Consider the following 18175-nt stretch of genomic DNA (forward strand, 5'->3'; position numbering starts at 1 on the left):
AGCAGAAATCGTAATCCTCTGGGCAACAGGAAAGCAATTCAGTTACAGGAACTCTCCATGGTCAATACCATGGGTTCAAACTCATGTGATCATGTGTAGGTTTGGAGTTGACAGGCCACTGAAAAAATCCAATGTCTGATTACAAGACAGGATTACAAAGCCAGCACAACAGTATTTCTTTTAAAAAAATGCATTTTGACATCATGTCAGACTGTTTCTGATACTAATATGGCCTGACAGGTAACAGGGCTGTCTAGGAAAGCAGCAGGATGCCCAGATGTTGCAGGTTCTATAATGTAAAACATATTGTACAGTACATACTGTAGAGATGATGTGCTGTGCAAAACTTCTGTAAGGATCCTTTCATGTTAATTCAATGAAATGGTAAAAGTCAAAGAATTACAAAAACAAGTTTAAATATTTGCTTGTATTTTAAATCTTCAGATACCACTTTTTTCCATCTCCTGCACTGAATATCTATTTTCTATGCATCAACACACTTCAGGGCTATAGAGAGAAACCAAAACTCAACTGAGTGACCACAATTAACAGATTTCTTTTATAGAAAAGGCCAGAACTGAATAAAGAAAAAAAAGTCAGTGGTACTGTTTACACCGTGGCAAACTTCCTGAATCCTCTTCACACCTACTGTAAACGAGCACATAAATAATGACCACTGACAGGTGGTAGTTATTGAAAATGGAAGTAGCTCAAGAAAACATTTGTATAAAAACTGCAGCCAGACGTATTACGAAGAGAATAAAGAAAGACCCTGGAGGAACAGCAATGTATTCAGGAGTCACATTCAAGGTCTCTTTCATTCCTTCAAAGAGACTGTTCTCTATCTGAAGAAAGAAAAGAGCTCAGACACAATGGAAATAACAAAGACTTTTAGACTTAATCTTTGTGTGAAAGCTCTATTGCCCACAGAACCTTAAAATTACCAATTCAAAATGACATGACACACTAAAGAAATGCACTGTGAAAAATTTTAAACCACCAAGAAATGTATTGGTTCAAAGCTTTACGATGCCACCGGTTGTTCAACGTACTATGATAACACAATAACATTTATATTTATACCTCTATTCTAAAGAGTAGGAAACTGATATATAGTTCATACTGCATTGGCATTATAATACCTATCTCTTCAGAGTTCAGAAGATAAGCAGTGAGCCTAGTCAGTACTGGGATGGGAGACCTCTAAGGAAAAACAGGCTTCTGCTGTAAATTGCTTTAGCTGTACAATATGCAGAGATGTTCCCTCTGGATCAGAATTTCCAAATCAATTGCCTAGTTTGGAGACTTTGAAGGGTGCCGTACAGTAGGAGATGACATCCCACAGATGGGAGGTTAATGCAAGGTCCTCACTACTTGATTATTAGTGATCGAAAGTGATCATTTAAGTCGGACTGTCAACCCCTGTGTTGTGACTGTCCACTCTGGGCCAGCACAGTTTGACCTATCTAATGAACTGGTGGAGTAGCCTCTCAGTTCTCCATCTGATCTGCTCTGTCATGAGGCTACTGGTGCAGAATGGTTGCCACATGTCACCCAGGTGGGCACTGAAGTTGGTGATATTTGGAGCACATTCCCACCTGCATATACAGAACTGTGGAATCCCTCAGGTAGAAACACCATATACTGAAAAAGCAAGGAACTAAGACTATTAATAACTAGGAATTTTCTTTTTTTATTGCCTGAAGTGCTAATAATACTCAATGTATTTAAAAGCTTTTACTTTTGTGCCTTTCACGAATGTATAGCTGTGCTTCGATGATGATTTACATTTACGGTTTTTTAAACAGTTACTAAATCTGCTATATTTTTCGACATATCACGACCACAAACTACTTCAAAATATAGAGACATGTCCATTTACTATGTAGGCGTGTGAGTGATGCACCATCAGGTTTTGAGATTATCTTCATATGCCTATACAATAAATGGGTCGAGAGCAAATTCCCTGACCTAATTCAAACCTAATTTCAGCTGCCTACGGATATGGTACCAACAGAGAATCAGTGAGCTACTGTATCTGAAATGAAAGAATTGAGCTACTCAAGAGAGATGGATAGCATTCCTTATCATGCCTCCATTATGGTTTAGCTGCCAGTTACTCTTTCTCTATCCTTGCTTATCCAAACACAGTATACTTTATACAGTAGACATGACAGGATATAACATGATGTAAATGAGATTACAATGCTCTAAAGCTATTTGTTTTATCTAGCTTCTTTGGTGACTGGGTCAAGTTGATTACACAGTCTTGTCCAGACATTAACAGAGCAGATACTGTATTACCCCCCACACACACACAAGTAATATCAAAAAGAAAAAAAGATAACGTTGCTTACACATGAAGTAAAATTCATTATGCGACAACGCAGCAGACAAATTGTAAAAAAATGGTGACTTGGAATGGGGTGAGGTTCACACACGACAGAGTGCACTTGAGACGAAAGCATCGCTCAACACACTTCCTACCTGATATGCTTGTGGAGACGTTCACTTCAGAGTAGAGCCTCTTCGTGGGCACAAAGTCTGAAACTCCATTCAGGGCTTCCACGCAAAATGTGTAGTTTGTATGTGGTAAAAGATTAATGACTGTAACGGTCCTTTCAACCAATCCCATCTGCTGAGGCACAAATCCAACACTGCTGCCACAGGGCTCACACTGCCTCAGGGGGCTGGAGCACCTACTGCACATGATGTTGTAGGTGACATCCGTTCTCCCTCCAGAGTCTTCAGGAGGGCTCCACTCTATAATGAGTGTCGACTGCTTCATGCTGTACACCAGGCCGGTGGGAGCAGATGGAGGCCCTAGAAGGCAATAAATTGTGTTTCTATAGTATAGTAGGTCTTTTTCTGTAGGGCATCCTAATGTTAGCCTACATCAGACATTTCAAGTTTCATGAAACAGCATCAAAACAAGAATAAAACTATGCTAAAGTGATAGAAGCCACACATATTTCACCTGTTGGTCCATCAAGTAAGTGTCATAAAATATCTAATTTTCTGCTTGAAATATAATTTTGTAATGGAAGCCCATATTTTATGCAAATATGGTTTATATATCTATCTGCATATCAGCTTTTCAGCTTTTCTTATGTAATATCCTTATATACACTGTTTTATTATCAAGCTTACTGAGCTAACTACTGTATGTGCTGTTTGCTGATGGTTCAAAGTGACACTCATAGATGTGAAGTTCAAACACAACAGAACAAGAGCTCTTAGTTACCAAACAGAACCATCAATTAAAATAATTTGCTTAATTATTTTTTCTTATTCCTTTTGGAACCGATTAGGATTTTTTTTCCAGGCATCCTGATATCTTCCAGTTTTGGAGCAGGATACAATTAAAGTTTCATAATTAATAAGATTATGACTGTGGTTCAGTTAAACGTTCCATTAAACACACAAAAAGATGGCCAGATTTAAAAACCAGAAAAACTAAGTCCAATTGCCCAATCTGAAAAATTTGCAAAGAAGATAAACTTAAATGAACTAAATGGCCCATAACTCAACTACAAGCACAAAGCCCAATAAATAATTTATTATGTTTTCTGTTTTGTGGCTTCACTCAACCAGCAACCCTCACCATGGCAGTGGCGAGTTGGAAATGGACCGTCTGCACTCATATCATATCATTTGTGTTCTGAAAGATGTAATCAAAACACACATCAGGCAGGAGCATGGAAGGTATTTGGGGCTCTATAATTAGGAACATGTGTAGTTCAATGTAACTCTCAGCTGTGAATGCAGACCAGCTGGGCATAGAGCTGATTAGGCTCCATATAACCATGGAGGAACACACTTTCAAGGAAAAAAAAATCCATTGCCATTTTTTATCAGATTAATTGCATTTTTGCCCAAGGATTTCTGCTGGAGAAGATAAAGCTAAAATCTACGCAGATGAACACAGCACCCCAGTGCTTTTCCCAGCCGTCTTCGGGCTTTGGGACTGACAAGACTTGTTTTTTTGCTTTGGATTTCATCTGCTCACTTCCACTAATTATTTGGTTAAATGGTAAAAAAAAAATCACATTTCTCTCAGGCTTTTCACCTTTCATGGTTTAACAGTATTTCAAAAAGAGAAGGGTTATGGATCTCAAGAACAGGACCTGGCCAGGACCATAAAACCATCTACACTTTTCAATGTCCGTTCAGTATATGTTAGCACTGCTAAAATAAAAAACATTAATATATTAATAAAAATAAAACAGCTGGGAATTGTCCAGGGCTTCTAATACACTTATAGACATAAGCCTGCTTCTTTAGTGTCTGCTGCTGTGTATTTTGTACAGTATGCTCCTTTTTGTGCTTCAGGTGTCTAGTATACAGATTCTCTGCAGGTCACCCAGTGTAATTTAAACACATACAGTTTTGTGGTAGGTTTAGTGTATGTTCATCCATTGGGGCAAAAAATACACTTACTGGTACATGCTGATGATGGGGAGTCCAGTGAAGTTCTGTAGTAATCTTCCTCACAGACACAAAGAACAGACCCTTCCACCACAGAGAAGCTGTGTTTAGGGCAGGGGAAACATTCCTGTTGTCGAGAAGACATTTTATACGATCCAGCTGGACAAGCTGAGGGAGACACAAGCAGGCAACAGTCAGTAAGATATTCTGAGGAACTGCCTTCTCATCAAATATAACAGATTTTCCTAAACTTGATTGCAGGCAATGCAAATGAGAGTTACAAGATGGCCTCAGGTGCTTTCTGGCATAGACAAACAAAAAGAACAGCTTTGCTGAAAGCTGAACTGGAGGAAAGGTGAAAAGAGCTGTCTCTTGGGTGTATGTAGCCCATCTTCAAACACAGAGAACATCTGCCAGCAGGCAGACACGTTGGCACAAGCTACTGTAGTACTGCAGGACAGGTACAGACAAATCCCATCCCCTATAAGCAAATAAGCAAGTCACAGTTCGGCAATGATTGACAGTATGAGAAGTGGTCCTGGTCCAACTGTGTCAACATAAAACTTTTTTATAATTTGGGAGAAAATCCAACTATTCCATTTTTAAGTAGGGGCTCTTACTAATTTGACCAATCAGTGCATTAAATAGAGGTTTAAGAAAAGTCTTTTATCACAAACAGCTTGAGACTACTGGGAAAGTCAACAAACACTTTTCAATTTACCATTCAAAGGGAAGAGCCAAAAGAAGTTATTATCTTCATGACAGTAATAAGCTCAGGGTAACACACTGAAATACTGACTGACCTAGGGTTTGTTCCATAAACCCCCCAGTAATAAATCCCTTCCTTTATCCACTGAGTGACAGGGGGCTACATGATTACAACTTCAGACTGAAGTCCAGCTGCCAGAATTTCTATTAACACCACATACTGTATCTGAAAAATCTTTCACATAACCACAGTACATTTTTATATCTGTTATTTCTTGATCTTCACCATCTATTAGTGTTTATTATTGTTTTACAAATGAAGCTGTTTTAACTTTTTGACTTCTAATTTTAACTTCTTTCACAATATCTGAAAATTAGTTGAGAAGGGTTTCTGATTCTGTTTCAAATACTGTATAGTACCATTGCAGGTGGATCCCCCGTGGACACTGACTATACAGTGGGTGGATTACAGTCAGAATATACAGTACCAAAGTCTGAGATACAAGAGCAGTGTTTAGAGAATATTACCATGACTGCTCTATTAAATGAGAAAGGTCTACCAGATTTTCACAAAAGTCTGTGGAAATAAAGGATAACTCTTCTACCAGGTCTTTTAACAGGATGTGAAATCTTTATTGGAGCAGCTCATGTGGCCTCACCTGCTCTGCCAGTTAGTGTTTTTTATAGGTCAACCACTAAATGCAAACCTTTAGGCTATCTAAAGTGACACGTTAGATAATTCTGCTGTTGCCGTTATTGATACAACAAAATCGATGTCACCAACAATCATCCCTCTTATAAGGTCAGTAGCACCAAGGTCAGAGAGGATATGTTAAAGCATGATAAAACTGCAGTTCTTTTCTTTCAGAAACCAAGCATGTGAAGGTTTTTAAAACACACACCTCAGTGGGAGGACAGAGTGTCATCTTCTCATTCACGTCAAGACATTCTATAAGAGGTCTTACGAGAACAATCTTACATGCATAAATCTTTGTCATATACAGTATGCCAAAAGAACATCTTTTAACACATAACATACAGTATACAAACTACCTTCTGTGCACATATTCCTCAGCAAAACACCAGCAGTCAATGTGGTAGCCATTTTTAGCTCTGACAGGAGCCCAGAGGTCAGGAGTACTAGTCTTAACAGCTGCACGAAACACACTGGAAGAGATGATTGCAGCTTTTCAAATTAATTCTACATGGTCATTAATCAATGCTAATACATTAACAGCTTGTCACAGGAATTTGCCGGTCTGCAGCTGTGGTTGAATGTGAATGAATGTTGCTAAGCCAAGTTCTTAGCTTTCTCTCCTAAATGTCTACCATAGTCAATAAGCACAATTATTCCATTTTACTGTTTTCCTTATGTTTTTAACACACATTTGTCTTGTTCTCATTTGTTTTCTGATGCCCATCTGTTCTCAAAAAGCTACTTATACCTGGATGTGACACCAGTACTGTATATTGCATGGCACACACATTGGAAAAGCAAATCCAAAGTATCTGGATAAAACCAAATTAATACAGGTAGAACACCCAAACCCCATACAGAAGACACCCCAGTTTGTAATGAAGCTAAGGCCCAAGACCTGTGAGGCACAGGTGATACTATATCGCTTTGCCAAATTTTATTTAGATTTATTTTGAACAATGTGCTTTCACTGTACTTATGCACAGTATTTGTTGGTGATGACAAAAAAAATGTAATGTACTGTACAGTACTGGAATATAAGTAAATAAGTATACTGTAAAGTACACAAGAGAACCCCACTTTCTTTACTAGTTTCCTCTCTGGTTAATTTATAAAACATTTTGTTAAAACACTTTTGTGCGCTATGAGAGTGGGGTCACATTTCACACAGTTCATTTCTTTGTGAATGCTGTGCAGTTCTCTGCCCACATACCATAAGAGTTCAATGCTTCTTTAACTGATATTGCCTGAGTGGAAGCAGTGTGCCACCAATCAGTAGAATCACTCGTTTCAATTAAAACCATTTCGGAAGTAGAGGCATATCATACTGCATTATCAGGTCTGCTTGACAACGTACAATATTCTAATATGTAGCGGTAGATTTATGTTCCACTGACTGAAGCACTCATTTCATCTGATAATGAAATAAGGCTTGCAAATATTTAATACTTAGAAAACAAAAAAGTCTGAATGCTGCAGTATAGATAAAGGGACATGAAAGGGAATGTAATTAAATAATTTAGAAATCCAGTCATGTGAGCAATCTCGACAAGCTGCAGGCTACATCCATGCAGCACTGCAGACCACATAGGAAAACTTCGATTTCATTTGGCTCTACTGTATGTGTGCAGCCAAGTCTTTTCGTTATCCCTACTATGCAGTTTCTTTTTCTTCTGTCCCCAAACACAACACATCAGAACACTGATTCCCCTTGTTATATGGTATTTCATTATTCCAGTGTTTGATTTTTCCATTCCTCATGTTTCCTCATTCATTATTAAACAAAGTCGGTCAATAGGCTATATCGAACACATTCACCCTGTACTGGAAAACTATTAAAGCCACAACAGACACAACTGTGCAGTTTAACTTCTGCACTCAGCCAAACTGTCAAGTCAGAGCTCACATTCTCAGATTGAGGACACTTGCTGGTAGCCACACTACCAGTAATTCCTAAATAATTAAATTAATTAATCTAATAAAAACAACAGAAAACAAAAGTAAACAAAGACAGATCACAATATTAAAGCTGGGGTGCATTTAAAACTATATGAGAAAAAAGTTACCCTGTGTTTGACCAATTAAAATGTAAAAAATAATGCAATGTTATCATGCACAAAATAACATTTTCTACAATCTTAATTCTGGACTATACATAATAATATACTACCATACATAAAGTTCATGTTCATGATTAAGCAGGAGAAATCAAGTTCCAAATTACATCAATTTCTCTACAACAACTATGCAGCACAGCACATGATTGTACAGTTGTCACTATCACAATAAGGGGTTGATCAATTTTACACAGACTGACAGAATTTTAAATGTTTGTGAATTCAGATTTTTTTTTCACAGCGAGGTATCGTAAGGTATCCATCTATCCATCAGCGGGAAGCAATTGATTCTGCTAATGGGTGCAGAAACATAAAGCCTGTATCTGAAGCTCAGGGCACCAGGAGGGGCTACACTCTGGATGAAAGGTTAGTTGATCACAGGATACAGATACAGTACATAGGGAAAGTTTTGAGACTTAATACAATTTACAGTAGCATATCTTTGGAATTTGAAACGAAACAAACCTGAAAGAGAACAAACAAAATGCACACAGACGTCCCCAATCTGGAGCTGAACCCAGGACCCAGCACTAACTAGCACGCCACTGTGCAACCCAGAATTGTAAAATAATGTTTCAGTGTCTACCGGTTATCATTTAGGGTTGGCATCCCAGGTCCATTGTACAGTATTTCTGTTGTACACTAGCTGTTGTATTTCTACCACTTATAGTAAAAAAATAAAAGAACAATGCATCATGTACATTTCAATAAGACTTCTGTCTCTGAAAACAATATTACCACTTTGTTTGATATCAAAAGTTAAGTAAGGTTGGAACTAATCAATACTGGGATGGGGAATCAAGATTGTTACAGTACATAATGTTTATGGAACAGAAAGCAGCCTGGTTCCCTCTGGACCAAATGTTTTCAAAGAAATGACCCAGTCTAGTGCTATCCTGTGGAAGAGATGGTAAGAGGTCCTAAATACTTAAACGTGGCAATTGGCACAAATAGGGGCTTGTCCTAATGTCCCTGTTAAATGTCACTCAGGGCTTGTGCAATCTGTCCTGCCTTTGAATAGGTGAAGGAGTTTCACCTCTCAGTGTATGAAGTGAATTCCTTGTGGAACGCAATGCACTTTGGGTTCCTTCTAGCTGAAAAGCACTATATAAATCCACGGAATTATTCCTACTTGTATTGCAACTGTCTTAACAACAACAGTTCTTGTATTCTATATTCTGCTTTTCTCAGTAGACGATTCCACAGTTAGCATAATGGATTCCAGAATCTTTGCTGGCCCCGTGTTATATATATTTCTGGGGATTGTCATATACTGTACTATATGCACAGGTTACATAGAACAAAATAAAGAATCAATGAGACTGAAAGGAGATTTGATCAAAGTACTGTATATACCATCTAAGTGGGGTATAGACAGGGGACTGTCTCCCACTCAGTAATGAAACAAGGACATGTGCTCACAATTGTAAACTAAAAGCGAAGTACAGTAATTCAGTTGGAGAAATAGAATACTATGTCACACAAAATATTAGGTAAAGTACAAACCCTGAGCTTTGAGAAATGGCTAGCTGAGGCTTTTGATTCATTTACCCACTAAACCACCAAATGTGAAATATGGGCAGATCAGTTAGCAACTGTTCTTGTTCTTACAAAACTAATGAGCTTCCTTTTCAACTTTCCCTGTGAATATCTTTGAAGATGATTTAAAACAAATCTGTATTTGCTGTATGCTGGTAATAAAGTTTACCCTGACAAAGATGCCATCTCTCACATCTCTCATTTGTGATGCAAATGAACCCACAATGGATAGGGTTTTTAAATTAATTTTTGAGACATGCTTACCATATGAATAAATATTTAACGCACCCCATTGTTATTTCAGAAGTACCCTCCAGCTTTGTACAGATGTGAATTAAAAGCACAGAAAACACAAAAGAGTGGAGTTCTTTCTTTTTTTCTTACAGAGTCACACTTGATTACCATTGTGACATTGTGACACACTCAAGCTTAAATCAATTACCAGGCTGTAAAGAGGAATTTCCATTAAGCCTGGGCGACATTTAGTGACAACATTATTAATGACAGCCAGGCTGTGCAAACAACCGGCTGCAGCTGTCATTCTCCTCCATGAGGTAATGCTAGGCTTGTCTCAGAACTTCAAAAAGGGATTTATTGCTAATTCTTTGAAATTGTCCAGTCGAACCCCACATCTGCCCTTACCTATGTCATTTGTACTGACCGTCACAACTGGAATTTTCTGCTTCTCTCTCTGGGAAACTGTCCATTGACTCAATGAAGACTCCAACCTGAGCACCAAACAGGCAGCACACCATTCGACAGTCCTTTCTATTTATGCCCAACTACTGTACATGGTCTACAACTCAAATAATGGACCTCACTACCAATGTCTATTGGTCTAGAAAGATTGTGCTCCTCAGACCCCCTGAGGAGCTGTACGTGTCTGAAAACCATGTCCTAAAAAGGCTGGAATCACAAATTGATTGGTACATGTTGTACTGTACAAGCCATTCCCTCTGACCAACAACCACTATCTTCCAACCTTTGTGTCTCTCTGTCTAGTCTGAAGACTCAGTATCATGTGAACCTCATGTGGACCAAGGATGAAGGCCTTGTCAATAGTACATTAACTGCAAAAGTTTCACCACATTCCAATTTCACCACAATTTTCACAATAATTTTAATGTATACAGTAGATCTTGCTATTTAAGTGCATACAACTTCTCAAATTGCAGGCAGTGGGCATTCAAGACAATGAGCGTGTTTGTATTGAGAACTGGTTAACGAACAGAAAAACAGAGAGTATAGGTAAAGAATAACTGCTCTAATTGGAGTGCTATTATTAGTGGGGTACCACAGGGATCTTTAGTAGAACCACTTCTGTTCCCAGTACAAATGTTCAGATGATTCCTAAAAATATTAGAAAATACTGTAGAAGCAGAAAAGTACATTTTAAAAGAGTGACCAGGGATGCGTTCATTAACTGGCAGGCTAAAAGGAAAGAACTATTTGAGCCTTAAAGAATACTATGAGACATGAAGATCTGATTAAAGTGCTCAAACCCCTCAAAGGCACTGATAAAGGTAATTTTATGACCTTCACAATCAGCACTTCTTTACACATAGGGGAATTACAGAATAGAACAATCAACCCAACCATATTGTTGAAGATGATACCTACTGTACTGTAGGTATCATTCAAGAAATGGCTGGATGAAATGCTCAGCTCAGATCGTACCTTACAACCAAACATGCTAGATGGGCCTCTTATACACTTATAATCTGAGAAACACAGACAGGCAATCAACATGAAAATTAGCAAACAATGTGAAAACTGAGCGGGCACTGGAACAGAGAAACCACCACATAGACAGGCAATGAAGCAAAAAACAGATCAATCTCCTTAAGTAGTTAGCACATTACTGTCAAATAGTGCTTCCTTTGTGTAATATCTGTTGGTTTGTAAGCATTCAAAGATTGAAAGCATTCAAAAGCTGGCCCTTTTGAGCATGACTTACTAATGGTCACAACACCCTGCTGCTCTGAATCATTACCGGCAGTTCTCATAAACCTTTAAGGTATGAGGGCATCTTCCTTCAATCCAGCTAACTTTTGTAGCATGTGCCTGCAATTCCTCAAGTCCTCATACCATACCTCATACCTAGTTGTTAAATACAGTAGGTTTATACATTAGGTTAATACCAAGTCCTCTTTGTTAAATGTAGGGCTGGATGGAATTTAATGAGGAAAATGTTTTTAAGCATATTTTTAGGAAAAATATTATTTCAACGTAATTTACAGTTAATGAAAGCTAAAACCACTTGCTGTATTTACAGTTCCCTTAAATTGTATTAAAATATATTCCTATGGTGTCCAATTTTGTTGGAAATTACAGAATGGTGCACACACATTTTTTTAAATATTTCATTTAAAGCCTAAATGCTCAACCTGAAAATGTCTTAAGGTATGTGTCCATTTGGGTAAAAACTGAAATATTTTGGTTGCAAGTACCTGTGAACTCCATATTTGGTGGAAGCATCTTTTGCAGCAATTATAGCAACAGGACTTTTTGTTTAAGTCTTTATCAACTTTGCACACTAGATTGGTGCATTTTTTACCCATTCCTAATGGAAAATGTCCTCACAGTCAAAGTTGCTTGGATGAACTGCAGTGTAGATTTGGCCTTCTATTTTGGATCATCATCGTGCTGATAGGTAAATTTCTGTCCCAGTTTTAAGTCTAAAACACATTTTTCCTATAAGAATTGGAAGTTCTTTGCACCATAAATTTCTGTCCCAGTTTTAAGTCTAAAACACATTTTTCCTATAAGAATTGGAAGTTCTTTGCACCATCTACTGTATGATACCAGTCATGAAAAGCTTCATAGTTCCTGCTGATGAGAAGCAGAACTATAACATAATGCTGCCACCACCATATCTGAAAGTAGGGACAATGCTGACTGATATGACAATGGATTTGTGTCAGATATAACTCTGCATTTAGACCAAAAAGTTACACTTTTGTCTTGTCCAGCCACAAACTCTGTTGTTGCATTATTTAAATACAGTACTTGTGTGGATATAAATTGATTGTTGCACCTTAAAGCAACAAAATGTGAAAGCAAAATGTGAAAGATCCTGAATACAACTGCAAAGGACTGTATTTTCCCTCCTAGAAAATAAAACGGTTCTCTAGCAACCTTAACCTACATGATCTATAATCCTCAAGATCTGGTGACTGGTCTTGCTCATTTATAGACTAGCCACCAATTGACAGGATGTCACCTCCCAGAAGGCAGAGGACTGAGCTCAATGCCACTGATACGATAAGTAACATTTAACATAACAAACTAAACAAAAGAATATTAATTTGCATTCTAAAAATGTTCACTTCTTTCTTTCCTTGATTGACAACTGATACTGCCTTAGATTTTATTGGACATGGATTCGCTGGTAACATAATTGCGTCTCTCTTTTTTAAGCTTTGCCCTGCAGTGAAAGCCAGTGTGCAGACCATGTAATGGATCCTGATCACAACACAAAGAGTAACAACCACTCCAAGGCTAAGTAAAAGTGTGATGAAAGCCGGTATAAACATTCATAGTTCAGATTACTTGAAGAAAGCAATACAAGTAGGAGAAGAACATAAGAGGTCAACATAATATAATGGACCAACATACAGTATCTGTCCTTGCCTGGTCAGAGGCAGAGGTACTGTATGCAAGCATTTAATATATTAGCTTTAGGTTTTTTTATGTAGAAGGTATAACACAACAGCATAAGCAGAAAAATGTAACCTAGTTGAATCAAATAAGGTTAGTAAATAGCCATGTAAAGTGTATTAAGTGTTTCAAATTTCTTTTATTGCACCTTCAAAAACTCTTTTCAAAGTGTTTTTTTTAAGTCAAAAGCTTCAGAGCGTGTGGAAATTGCAATAAATTGCTGGTCTAATCTGGTAGCTCCTATTTCAAAACCTGGAACATCTTGTGAGCAGGTTACTGTTTAACAGTAACAATAATCTTGATAAAGAAGACCAAGAATTCAAAGGATTACTGCACATTTCCATTGGAGTGTATTTTCAGTGAAGATCTGATATTTGCTGGACCACTCAGAATTTGTATTTCATGGCAAGTAGGAAAAATCATCACACTTCACAGTGACAGATATCACTCTAAGCAAATTTGTCAAACTAAATTAAATCTCAACGGTCATATCTAACACTGAATGCAATATCAAAGCCCTTTCTTCTTTCTTCAAGGAATAAACCCAAGGCTAGAAAATATTTGTAATTTACTGTAACTCCTGCCTTTGTCAAATTACTTATTTTTCTTACAATAAATGTCTAACATAATGATTGCCTTCTTTATTACATGCTGCCTAGTCTTTAGTCTTTTTGGAGCTGTTACAGAAACATAACTTTGAAGTTTTCTTTCAATGTGTCATAACACATTTGTAGTGTCTCAGTATCTTGTGCTTTCAGGGTAATGGCTTGTACCTCTGATGTGCCCTTTGTCAAGAGTACAAAAGGTAGTTTGGCTTTTCTGTTCTTTGTGACCTCATGGGTAATTTCTGCTGGGATATGTAACCATGTAAGGGATATGGACAATCACAGTCAACAACACAGCGCTCCAGGAAACACACTGCTCTCCCCGCAACAGAAACCAATTGCATCTAAAATAAGTGGAACACAATATTGTGTTTAGCCATGTCTAGTCTACTATGGAAAGAAAAATAACACAAGTTACAGAAACAGTTCAGGTGGGTAGCTGTGTCAGCATGCGTAGGCTGCAAAGGAACAAGTAATAGGTTTATTCCATGCTGAAAAGAGAAGAAAACACAACGTTTCAGCCATGGAGCCTTCTTCAGGTGTGAGCACCTTTATGTGTGAGCACCTGAAGAAGGCTCCACGGCCGAAACGTTGTGTTTTCTTTCTTCTCTTTTCAGCAGAATAAACCTATTACTTGTTCCTATTGCAGAAACAGTACGTGGAGAAATATGACATTTCATTTTGCATTTCGCAGCTTGCAGTTTAATTAAAACAGAAACAGGCAAAAGGGAAGATTGCAGGGCTACAGAATCACACTTGGATGGAAGACCCTCATCCCCACCCTACCAATTTAACAACCCTACCAATTTAACAACCCTTCTAAGCACAGCTTACCAGACCAGTTGTAATTTCTGGGCATTGAGGCAATATGCTGTCACTCGCTTTGTACACAGCCAAAGAAACTGGAAAAGACTGTTGAGATAGAGATTAACCCACAGTTACAGCAAATGTAGCATTAGCTTTAAAAACCCCTTCCTTGATATTAATTAGACGTGTTTGTTATCTAGTTAGTTTTGATGTGATGGTGCTGTGATACAGGGTTAAGGAGAAATTAACTACTGTGATGAGTACAGGTCTGTCCTTGCCAGGAACTATTGTTCATGAATTGGCTTCATTACTCTGCTCTCCTCCCCACTGATATCTGATGTGTGGTGAGCGTTCTGGCGCACTATGGCTGCCATCGCATCATCCAGGTGGGTGCTGCACATTGGTGGTGGTGGAGGGGAGTCCCCATTACCTGTAAAGTGCTTTGAGTGGAGTGTCCAGAAAAGCGCTATATAAGTGTAAGCAATATTTATTATTATTATCTCTAGCTGTCCAGCTCCTGTCCACCTCCAGGACAGTGCGACTCCTTAGACAGTGGACTTCTAAGCCAAAAGGTTAGGCCTACTGTGAAGAATTCAATCCCATTCAGCTTTTCAAGCAGGTGAAGTCACCTTCTACAACAAATTCAGTGCCAAAAATGTATTTCTCCCTGAAACATCAAATTCACTCATAAATCACTCAAAACACCACAGGGGATTTGGTAAAAAAAAACTCTTAGCTAGTGTGAGATGTTAAAGGAAAACTTTGGGAAACAGCCTCTCTCGGGGCTAAGCAAAAGAGGAAACGTTTTTTTTTTTAAATGAAACTTTTTTTTTTACTGTTAAACCACAAAAAAGTGTTAAGGAAAATCAATTCCATGTCTCAGAGTGCATAGAAATGCATATTATTGAAATTATTGTAATTTATTCAGCCCTTCCCTGTTGAAAAGATAACCCTTAATTATCAGAATTAATTCAATTTTCAAAAAAAGATTTGCCAAGGGAAGTGGAGGAGGAATCGATATATTGTAATGTTTTGTGACACTGCCTTTAACGCCCAAAATACTGTTACTTATTTCTCACTTTCCTTCATCGCATCTATTGTGTTGTAGAGCTGATGACTTACAAAAATGCTCAAATAAAGTCTGGTTCAAGAATAAATGAGAGATCTGTACGATTATTAAATACAATCACTAATGTATAGGTTATACAGTATAAACAAAACTAATGCTTATTATATTGCTAATTATAACTGGTACAATCCAGTAATACAGTAATTTAAAAGGTGAAGTAATTTCTCAGGTCAAGATGGTGGCACAGTGGATAGTATTGCTGTCTCACAGGTCTGGGTGCTGTCTGCACGTTCTTCCTCATGCTCGTGTGGGTTTCCCCCAGGTGCTCTGGTTTTGTCTCACAATCCAAAAATATATTGGTAGGTAAACTGGCTTCTCGGAAAACAGGCCCTCATGTGAGCATCTGCGCGTCTGTGTATGTGTCTGTCTGCCCTGCAATCGACTGGTGTCCCTCCCAGGGTGTATCCTGCCTTCTGCCCGTTGCTTGCTGGGTTACAGTATGGCTTCCCCCTGACCCTGAATTGGAAGAAGCAGTTAGGAAATGGATTGATGGATGAAAGTAATTCTCACTCCTCCACCTGATCTGCTCCGCAGTGGGGCTGCTGGGTACAGTTTTGGGAATGAGGGGGTTATGAAACCTCAACACACAGCAACACCTGCAACAGTTATGAGTTCTGAATTTCCCAATCATAAAAGAATTAAGTAGCTACCACTATTGTGCTTATACTGTACATCTATCTTATTCATTATGATGTACATATTCACCTACACCCTAGACATAAGAAACTAAACAAAACTGTATGTAAAAATCAAGGTCAGAGGACCTGAAATTAGTTTTAGGTATGAAGAACTATTGCCTTCTTTTGATGTAAAGTATGAGACAATATTTTGTCTTAAACTGTTCCTGGGTGGATTTTTAGTCTGTTCGTGGATGCTGCGGTTGGTGTGATACTTTACAATGTGAAAATGGCTCAGGAGGCTCACTAGAGGACTGATTATTGAGAAGGACTGTGTAGCACTGGGTGATGGGTGGATTGAACACAACACATGACATTGTTCTAACATGACTAAACATTTATGTGAAATAATACCCAACCAAACCTGAAACTATTCTTTTTCCTCATAATAATCTTTTGATTTAGTACATTAGTACAAAGCAAAAATAACAAATTTCAGTTCACCATGCCAATACATAGCCTTCCTCTGTATATTTATTTTGCAGTGGTATTATACATTCTGAAATGCAGATTTCCGTTATGCAGTATTTGATGTTTGTTTGGCACTGGACTTCCCATGTAAGACCAGAAGGTGATTTTTAGAGTGAGATTTTCTTCAGGGGAACATTATGTCTGTGAAGAGTGACAACACATTCTGGGTTAAGACTTCAGTCAATGGTGATACTAAATTAAAAAATAATTAATTTACACATCAATATTCAACTTTGCTGAATGAGATTTTTATTTTGTCATTTTAGACAGTATTATAAGAAATGTTACAGAGAAGGTTATCCTCTTTATCTGTGTCTGTTTGGGGTTATATGGGTTAATACTCTTTAATTCTATGTGCTACATGCTGTAAAAGAAGACATTCTGAAACTGTCTCCTGCTACTTTTTTAGTCTTTCCAAGTGCAGATGTAGTTGTAATAAATTTGCTTAAATAATAGGTTATTCAGTTAGGACAATATAACTGACTTCAAGTAGATACAGTATGTGGGGTCCTCTGTAAAATCAGGGGAAAATGAATACTGTTAACAACAGCTATTTTCAATTCAAGAAATAACTTACCATCTTTCTAATAACTGCTTGCATAAGTGAATCACTCAGTACAAAGCACCTAGAATTAATCACTTATTCCTATCTCCGTGTCAAAATGTGTGCTACTAGCAGGTTTTTTTTTTTCAAAGCAAGACATTACACAGAAAAGAAAGCTTTTAAATATCTTTGACTGGTTGTCAATACAAACAACAATATTCAACATCAGGACCTCAGACAGTTAATACAGCAGTGCTGCAGTGGAGTGAACTATAGACGGACTGCATGTTGAGCGAGTCTGCAGTGCTGTACGCTTTCAATCTGTTTTTAATAATACTGCAATTTGAAATTAACTTTCAGTACATATGATTCTTTTTGTTTAGCACTCATTTCGCTGCTTCAGAAGAAAGTGCCTTTCTACAACAAAAAATAAAACAGTTCTACAGAAATACATTATTTGTAGTAGTTAAACACTGATGCTGTTCATCCTTTTGAAGTGAGAAGGTACAGTACTTATGAAGCTTTGATCTCTGATACAGCACTTAAAATACAAAACTCTCTACACAAGCTCTGATTTGGGCAGAAATTCCCTTATCCACTGAATATGCACTCATGCATTAGCTTCAATGTGAAATCTCATTTCATAAGCGAGAAACCCCGAATCTCAAATCTCATTTTGAAAGCACATGAATTCTGCATCCACCACACAGGCATCAGTCCCTTCTCTCTACCTCTCCTATTTCAACCAAATGTTTAAGCAGGATTCATTAGCTCTGGCAAGCCATGGACGCTG

General features: G+C 37.8%; 1 protein-coding gene across 1 annotated transcript in view; it reads right to left on the reverse strand.

The window, feature by feature from the left end:
* Positions 1–18175, reverse strand: part of LOC102689868 (ephrin type-A receptor 7) — a 258096-nt gene that overhangs the window by 109205 nt on the left and 130716 nt on the right. The window contains exons 4-5 of the mRNA XM_015348878.2: positions 4441–4596; positions 2488–2823 (exon numbers count right to left, since the gene is read on the reverse strand). Coding sequence (XP_015204364.2) covers positions 2488–2823; positions 4441–4596 — 492 coding nt within the window. The remainder of the gene's footprint in view (positions 1–2487; positions 2824–4440; positions 4597–18175) is intronic.

This window comes from Lepisosteus oculatus, chromosome 11 (genome assembly GCF_040954835.1).
Source record: "Lepisosteus oculatus isolate fLepOcu1 chromosome 11, fLepOcu1.hap2, whole genome shotgun sequence".
Lineage (NCBI taxonomy): Eukaryota > Metazoa > Chordata > Actinopteri > Semionotiformes > Lepisosteidae > Lepisosteus > Lepisosteus oculatus.